This window comes from Parasteatoda tepidariorum, chromosome 7 (genome assembly GCF_043381705.1).
Source record: "Parasteatoda tepidariorum isolate YZ-2023 chromosome 7, CAS_Ptep_4.0, whole genome shotgun sequence".
NCBI classification, from domain to species: Eukaryota; Metazoa; Arthropoda; class Arachnida; order Araneae; family Theridiidae; genus Parasteatoda; species Parasteatoda tepidariorum.
The window spans coordinates 82,367,507-82,377,136 of NC_092210.1; the positions used below are offsets into that span (position 1 = coordinate 82,367,507).

A 9,630-nucleotide genomic window follows, 5' to 3' on the forward strand; every position below is an offset into this window, starting at 1 on the left:
TCTTGCTCAAAAGTGACGGTCCTCTTAGAATTTCCTGGCATTCTAAATGTATAGTCCGGATTAAAGAATAAAAATGGCTAAGTTTTTGTCTCGATTTATGTGGGGCATATATTTTTGTCACATAATCACACAAAGGGCTTAACAAGAATTAATGCTGCTTCTGACAAAATTAAACTGAAAGAAAAAAATGCATTTTAGATACATATAAATAATGCTTTCACTTTTTAATTCCTGGAAGGATAGCTTAATTCTTTAATTGACCAGCGGCTGTTTAATTCTCCTTCGGGGCAAGGTAAAAAGTTTGCAACACTTTCATGATGCTGACCAATCGACAGGGAGTTCTTTCTTTTCTTTGAATTGGGTCATTTCGATAGGAGAGACACCTACTAGTAAATTGATTTGGTCGAGCACAACGACCCTAAACAAAGTAGTCCATCTCACTCTCTCGTCTGGTCTGACACATTCTCTTCAAGTTGTCTTGTACCCAACTGAAAGAAGAAAGTAAGTTTGTTTCTCCTTTGTTAGGTTTATAAAATACGCTTTTTGCTAAACAAAGAGCAGTAACTTGTGTTTGGCATATTTATTTCCGCTAAAAAATATGCTAAGTTTGAATTGGATTTTAGAAAATTTGATGATTTAATGTAAAAGCTCCTCTTATTTTTTCCCATTTGCGTGTTTAACGTTTTTTAACTTGCATTTTAATGATTAGTTTAAAAACAGATTTTTAAGCACCAGACAAGTAGTAAAATTTATTTATTATTATAATGATTCTGAATTTTTAATATTTTAAACCGGAATTCTCAATAATCTTAATAAGTTCCATATTTTCAGATTTATATTCGTCATTTAATAAAGAATTTGAAAGCTAATGAATTTTAAATTGCATGATTTAAATCAAAAATATTACAAATTTAATTGAAAAAAAATTTGTTTTTGAACACATTAAAAAATCTTGAGACTTTTTATAAAGTAATTTTGTTTAAAATCCATATTTTTTCCCCACGCTTTCTTTTAAACTCTTTATTTCACTTCAGTTTATATTGAAGTTATTTTATGTTCCATATTTTTAAAAAAGACTGAGACTCTTTTAGAAGCGATTGAATTGTTTAAAATGAACGACTTAAAAAAAAAAGAAACTTTTTTACTATAGATTGTTATTTCTTTGAAACAATATATGATTGCTTTAGCGCAATAGCACATATTGCAACTTTAGTAAATTTAAATATCTTGTACTCAGCCATTTCCTAGGGTTTTGTCTCCTAATTATGAAAAGGAAAAGTGTTTAGTCAAAAATAAATTTACGAAATCGTCTGCAACTCATCAGCTATGATAAACAGAAAAATAATAGCATGACACAGAAAAATAATAACATGGTATGACTAGGAAAACATTGAAATTTCACACTGTTACAAATACAGTTCAATTGATATGTTTTTATAATTTATGTTTTTATACTGTTTTTATAATTTAAAATAGAAAAAAAATAAGCCTGTCCAATATTGGAATAAACTTGAATAATTCTGAAAAGTTTCTCTTCGAATACTTCTTATAAATTTGTTTGTGACCATATTCCAATTAACTTATTTTTTGTGTTATTTTATAATATATATTTGTTCCTATTTTTTGATTTTTTCATCTAAGATGCTGATATAATTTTAAACATTAATAACAGCTATTTTTTAATTGTTTAACTTTTTCAATAATAACACACGCACCCATGCACTCATGCATACATATATATATATTTCTAAGATAACGTTGCAAATAATACGTTTAAAGCAAATAAAAGTATCTGATGTTTAAATAAAAATTTTGTAATACCTTTCTTCAAATAAAATTTTTAGGAAATTCTGATATTTTTTTTTATTGATCATGCTGTTAACCTAAAACAAATTCAAAAAGACTTTCAATAATAAAATCGCAGTTTAGATTGGAGTAAAAATGTATGAATTTACAGTTATGAAAACATTTCTTAGTATAGCTGGGTGCTTAATAAGAAAACTGTTCTAGATTTAAAATATTAAAAAGTAGAATAATTGAAGATTTGCAACTATTTCCAAAACACAAAATCATTCTAGCTGCTTGAAAATAAGAAGTTATTCACTTCCTCTTGATTTTAATGGCAACCAACACTTGATTCCTATAATTTGGGGGAAAAAATGGAAGATTATGATATCGATTTCAAAAGAAAGTGTTAAAAAAATTTGGCAATGAATTTTAAGAAACAGAGCGGAAATACAGTTTAGTCAGGTTGAACTTAAAATAATTTTCTAAACAGGTGTTGATTCATGTATTATTGTTTCTCACACCCCATTGATTTCTCAGAAATATAACAGTTATTTGAATTATTCTGAAGAATATCTAAATTAAATTATAATATTTTTGAGAATTATGCAAAATATAAATGTATTTATTTTCTTGAATAAATTTTTCAAAAAAAATGTCCATTTCATATAAATTTTTAATTGATTTGAGACGATTATTTGATCATTTAAACTGAATTTCTTCACTTCCTTAGTTTGCTCACTTACTAAAAATAGCAATTACCTAAAGATAGTAATTATTTATTTCTTCTCTTTTTTTGTGACAAAAAATAAACAGGCGAATTTTTTTCCATAAAATTTCTATTGAAAATATAATTGAACTAAACATGATTAATATAATTTGAATTAATTAACCCATCATCAAACCATAATTGAACTATGACTTAATAATAAAAGCATCGTTAGCATGAAATACGCATATATTTTTGTGGAAATTATTTTACTTTCCTCAATAGTCCATCTCTCAGTCAACTGAGGTATCGGCGGCTAATTTTTTGAAATTATTTATTTTATTACCATCGTTAAACGGCTGACCCAATTTTTCAGTTTACGACTAATAATATTTAAGAATTATTTTATTTCATAACCGTCTTTTAACAACATACCCAATTCAGAGCTTATGACAACCAATGTTCTACTCCGTAGCCCTGTAATTTTGAACTTAATCCAGAGGACAAGGGAACATCTGAATTAAGTATTGGGAGAAATTTGACTTCGTGGTGGGCTTTTTGATGGAAATAAATTGCATTTGCATTACATGGGGAGGAAAACAACGAAAATTTCCCACGGTTGACCGGACAACAAGGGGACCCTGATTCATGATTTGTTTATCACTGAGGGCATTTTAGGTCTTCATTGTGGTCAGTGCGAGCTGGGGGCATCGTCTACCTTCCAGTGGGATTTGAATCCCGGTTCACCTCACTGGGAGGCCGGCGCTCTATCACCTGAGCCATTATGACTCTCTGGCAAAAATAAGGGCATTTATCCTCTGGGATAAGGAGTTAAATAGATGATGTAAGGCATTTTCAAATACCTCGGACAATACAGCTTCAAGAGTGAGCCAAAGTAGTGTCAGACTTTCCACAACCATTAATTACACGTCTTCAACTGTTGAAAAATCAAAGGAACTGTAAAGATCAAAAAAGGGACATTTTTCAAAGAACGGGACATCACTGCTGACCACGACAATTATCGGAAATGTTTGTATCAAGAAAGGTCAAGAGAGTACGAGCAATATGCACTTGTTCTTTATCTTGCTGGGGGAAAAAACTACGTGTCTTAACTTATCTTAAACGTTACGGTTGGCACTCAAAATGACCAGAATGTCAAAAAGAATTTATCAACTCATGTATCCAATTGCACTCAATGTCATTACTGTAGGTGATGGACCAGTAGGAGGATGTCGAATGCAGGTTTTTTTCAACTGTGTTTCTGTATAGATGGAATTTGTCTGCAAAGATAATGCATCTTCATTCATGGTTCAAGATTGGTCATTGATCTTACTTCTGAAGATGCTCCTCTCTTTGATGCAGCGTCAAGATTGCCACCCTGGTGGTCCATATTGCTGTAAACATTGTAGAACGGTTTGAGCACAAATTAATTATCTAGTAAACTTCTTCCCTTCCATACGAGTGGTTCGTAATATTGTCATGAGACCTCTTGTTGGTAAGCGTATAAGATGTTTGTCTTCTTGGTTGTTAGTAGTGGAGGACCTCTAAAATTCGGCACATCTTTCTTTATGTGATCGTCTTAAACCCATCGATTCTATATTCTGTGGATAGTTAAAGATCTCTGACATCGTGAACAACAATAATGTTGCACTATAAATCTCATTGACAGTTGGTTATTTTTTTCTTCTTATTCGAAGTCAGATACGTGCTGGTAGGTATTTCTTCATATACGAAGCTTTACAAAAACTTTTTGAACGTTATTTTTGGCTTAAAAAGACGAAAATAGCACCCAAATGGTAATTTAGTATGAAAAAAATACTACCAAACCTCTATTTTAAGCGCCTTATAGGTGTTGCCACTGCCGCTTTCTTCACATGAATGTGCTCAAAATCAAATCATTTGCATATCACACTATGTTTCATATATAGTAATTTTAATAGCCATTAGAATGTGTACCAAGAAATGTATAATGTGATTGAGAAATGCACATTAATCACGTTGCCCGATATTCTTTACCATTCTCGCTTAAAGGCTAAGAGCTATTGCTTGATATTTCCGACACTGATATTTTTTTTCAGAAAACGATCCTCTCCCAGAAGGAGAGAGCTTTGAATTGTAAGATGCACCATTCAATCTAGTCACTTGTGAAATTGTCTCGTAAAAAAAAAAAGAGATGCGAAAAAACCCCTAATTACTATAAGACAACATAAGACATAACAATCGACATAAGAGTAAAAAAAGCAAATAATGATTCATAAGTAATTCGCAATATTCCTTTGAATTTTCATGGAATAATCTTGCATTTTCTTATAACCAAGTGCAGGCCCGTAAAACGTGAAAGAATAAGAGCATAAAAAAGTTTTTCTGGCGATGAAAACTATTGAACTTGCAGAAATTAACATTCACTTCCAAAATAAAATGTTTCTTTTAGAATTTTTGAAATATTGTTTTAATTTTATAGTTTTATTTTATGTTATGTAAGTGGCTATGATTTTTTTAAAAAGAGAAAGTAGAAAAGCAGGAGAGAATGAAAAATGAATTAAAACTGTATATTTCCCCTAATTGTTACTCTTGTGCTTGTTTTGTTCCTTTTAAACTGTTTGGGCTTCGCGTTCGCAGTGTAATTGATTTTTATCTTTGCTGTTTCTAAATATGGAGTTTTTTTTTTTAAAGTGTGACGCTATTTTGTCTATTTAATTTGAACATGCAAGAATTCCAATATTTAACCTTTAAAACAAGTTTGTTTGATATCAATTATTTTACGAGAAAACAGTAAAACAATTTTAAACTAGAAATTTGGAATCTCCTGCTAAGATAAATTTTGAAATCGTGTCCTGCGTTTACATCATTTACATTTTTCTTTTGCACTGTTATTACAATTCTGAAATAATAAAAATAATAACAACGATCAAGTTACAAGATTCTCTTTATCAAATAAAATTATATATCGGATTCATATCAATTGAAAACTTTTATCATTTTTATCAAATAGTCATAGGAGTGTTAAAGGAGGCGAGAAATGTTAAATATACTTTTTCTAATCAATATTAAGGTTGCCATTCCTACCTATTAGAAGATACATAGCGTAGAACATTCTGGAATACTTATGGTTTCTGTCTGATAAAATAATATAATTTTGAAAACAGCACATTAATATTAATTGTTGGCTAATATTCAGGGATTTGTAAACAATCTCTATTTTCACCTGATTTACGCTAAGAGATTATTCTGCATCGGATTTTGTCACTGAATGATAATAACAACGACGCGAAGTAAATTTAAAAAAAAAAATTCCTAAAGCAGAAATAATTTTAGAATTTAAAACTAAAATATTAATAATCGTTAATTTTATTTATTAATGTATTAAATGTATTAAAGTTTTTATTCTTTCTTTCTTTATTTTTTTTAAAAGTGGGTCTATCATTCCCCCAGTTTTTAAAATTTTATGCTGTCGAAAGTTTGCTATATTCGGTAGGTCAGCCTTCAATGAATTTGCGGTCGGAACTTAAAATAAAAATTAAAAATTTACTCCAAATAAATTGGCTATCTCGCTATAACGAAGTTCTTAGGCTTTTAACTATTCTATTTTATACATTTTGAAGAAAGAAAAAAAAGACTAAAATTCGTCATTCGAAAAATTTTTTTTTTTTTTTTCGATTTTCATTTTATGAAACAAATTGAAACTGCAAGTTGGAATTTATGCTTAATCCTAAATATGCTCTCAAATATGTCTGTTTCTGGAATCAATCGCAGAATTTGTTCCCCCCATAACCCATAAAAAAGAAAGAATTTTATGTGGAGGGAAATAACTCATTTCAAAGACTATTTTAACGAGTATTACTGCATTTTTAATTATAAGTTATATATTTTTGATCTTATTACTTTAAATTCAAAAATCTCTAACTTTCAAGCGAATAACGATATGTTCTTTAACCCCTTCCTTCTCGCTCCCGTGATATTTCCGGGCTGGAATGTTCAGTAGTAGAGCGCCAACTAGAATAAAACTAAATCATTTCTTTTCCCTGGAAAACATTTTATTTTTCATTTTACACACCAGATGGCAATACCAAGATATTTTTAAGATAATTGTAGATAGTTAGTTTATTTTAAACTAGATGACAGCACTAATCAAGTACGTGTCGGCAATCAGGGATAAAAAAATTGGCACTTTTATGAACGTTTTCTTGAAAATTAACCGATCGCTAAGGGGTTAACGAACTTATGTATCGGGGAAAGCTTGGTAAGCCCTTGTTGCTAATATTCGAAGGCCTGTAGAAACTAAACTGTTCAACCTAGTAACTGCCTGATTTAACCAAGACATTTATTGTTTAATTTTATTTAAGAAATAGCGCAGAACAGCTGACCCATTCCTGAGTTTACGATTATCAATGTTCAACTCCACACCCTTGTAATTTTGAACCCAGCACAGAAGACAAGGAAATTCCAAGATGAAGCATTGAGCAATATAGCCTTTACGGAGGGTACTTCGAGGAAATTTGCATTTGCGTTACACGGGGAAGAGAACAACGAAAACCGCACGCGATTAGACGTACGACAAGGGGATTTCAACCCACGATTGTCTACCACTGAGGATATTTTAGGCAAGCACTGTGGTTTGTTCGAGCTGGGAGCAAAATTCGTATTTACCAGCCACCACTAGTATTCGATTGGGTTTCCTTTCAGTCAAATATATTTACTTTTACTTTGATTTTTAGGTTGTCAGTATATTATCTTCATCTCACTTACCTCATTGGAAAACTAAAGCACTTTTTATAAAATAATTTTTTTTTTCTTGAAAAAGTCAAATCTACTTGCCTTACCCCACTTGTGTACAAATGTTAACTACATGGTCTTAAGACCAGAGTTGATTACCGGAGTATTTACCAGAGTTAATTACTCTGGATATACAGCAAGAACTAGCGCGTCTAATTTAACTTCAGACTTTATTACATTTAACTTGTCTAAAACTCAAATTGATGCTTTTGATAAAGAAATAACTTTCTATTCCCTGTCAAAAAAATTATTTCCTGGAATTCTAATATTTCTATATGTACCTACAGAAGTGTAATTTTATCTTAAATTAATCGTATAAAATATAATTGTAACAATCAACAGCTTATTTTAAATAATTGTAAATTTCTACGTAAAGATCTCACGAATGAATAAATCACAATTGGATTTGTAAACAGATACTTGATTTAGTTGAGGATTGTCTTCTGAAAGGAAGCTATGCTGTGATAAGACCACCATTGAAGGATTGGTTGGTTCACTTTGAAATATAATTGAGTGCCCGTCTATAGTTCAAATTGATTAGTTTGGTTTAATTAATTAATTTATTTTTTTCAGTTCTCGAACTTATTAACTTTGGATATTTAATTCAATATTTCCATTTTGGCATATAAACTAATTTAATTCTCGAACCTGCGACATTTGATTTTCATCCGAACGATTGAGTTTCCTTTCAGTCGAATATATTTACTTCTACTTTGATTTTTAGGTTGTCAGTATATTATCTTCATCTGATGTCTATTTAAAATAGACATCTTTTGTTCTTTATTTGTCAAATGCCAGTTACATTAGCCGTTAGGCCATTAAACTTCTTGCTTGCCAATAGCATTGAAATATACAGGAAAAATCTGTCAGTGCTTCACACTCGTCCAAATGCTCTGTCGTCATTGGCCGTCCACTATCACATATAACACACAGAGGTGAATCGGCTAGTGCAATGCGAAATAAATGATTCTGCAGACAGTCATGCCCCGTTAATAGTCTAAAAGATGCAACTGATCCCTGGTGGTCAGGAATGAAAGCTGAGTTTGTTAAAAGAACACTCCAAGGCTTGCCATCGCAAGCCCGAGTGGTAAAATTTCTAAAAGTCTTTTGATATATGAGTGATGTCAGCAGTTTAATGGGCTTTTGTTTCTTGTTTAACACTCTTTCTCGGGGCAGTGGAGGGTATAGCGAAAAAAATTACAGAGAAGGTATTTAATGTTTTAAAGTTATTGGACATGACCTACATGTCCATAGTTTCTTCTTTGTTTTTGAAGGAATTTTTTTATTTTTTTATCAAATTCTTTTTCTCGTTTGTGGTCTCGAAAAATAGAGACGCTGGGGAAAAGTCTAGCGTCGTAAATTTTTTGTGTTTAAAATATCGTTCCAACTCTATTTTAGATTTTTTATTGTAAAGATTACGTATCGATCAAAAAACTTGGGTGATGAGATTTGAAAATTTCGAAATTTTGTAACTGTAAATGTAACCGCGAAAGCTAGGCAATCGTTTTAAACTTCATTTTTGAGCTCATCAGATCATAATACCACTGTTATTTCTTTCATCGAAACGCTATGCTCATGAGGGTCGTATGTCGGCGAAGTTATTTTATTGTCACCCTGCATAACAACATAAAAATAAATGTTCCATAATATTTATTTATTTATTTATTTATTTTTTAAATTACCGTAATCTATTTTCATTTCTATATATTTTTCAATCTGATGTGTCTCGGAATACCAAAATTTTTGTACCCTGTTTTTATTTCCTCGGTTACAGTGCCATATGTCAAGCAAAATGTATAAACTTATGGGTCAAATAGCGTTATTTTTTTTCCAGAGAATCCGAATCTGTAATAAAAAAATAAGGGTCGTATTTAAGATTTCACGGAGGAAAATGGACTTTATTACTGTTTAGCCTTAAAAAAATATTGATTACGCCTATTTGTGAATTTGTACTTATACCCGATATATATATGGGTCATTCTCACAAAAAGTCATTTTCATGTCCCCAGTATATTTTATGTTTGTTTTACAGCTTACGAAAAAAAAAAATTTAGGGAAAGTGTCCTTCAGAATGCAAGCTAACAAAAGAATAAAAATAAAATTATCAATTTTTATTTTTCATTTATTTTTGGTAATTAAAATATACAAATATGTCATTCCCTCACTTGTCCCCACTGCTGATTTAAAAAAAGAAAAAAATTGTTTCCGAAATAAATTTTTTTTTTTTACAAATTCGTGTTTTTTATTACAGAATACTGAAATATAGAATTCAGAAAATCAATTTTAAATGTAATTTCTGATAAAAATATTAACACAGCACTATTTTAAACTTTGTCCCCAGTGTTTCGCGTCATTCCCTCACA

The 9,630-nt window shown here is 30.5% G+C and overlaps 1 protein-coding gene across 2 annotated transcripts in view; it reads left to right on the plus strand.

Moving 5' to 3' along the window:
• The first annotated feature begins 342 nt into the window (after positions 1 to 342).
• LOC107444532 (putative defense protein 3) overlaps positions 343 to 9,630 on the plus strand; it is a 24,731-nt gene continuing 15,443 nt past the window's right edge. Inside the window, exon 1 of one of the 2 annotated variants that reach the window (XM_016058685.4) lies at positions 343 to 501. Coding sequence is in view for 1 of the 2 variants with exons in the window: in XM_043052829.2 (XP_042908763.1) it covers positions 8,382 to 8,475 (94 nt within the window). In the remaining variant the exon portion in view is untranslated. Of the gene's footprint in view, positions 502 to 8,366; positions 8,476 to 9,630 lie in introns of those variants that run through there. The other variant, XM_043052829.2, reaches the window with a different exon arrangement.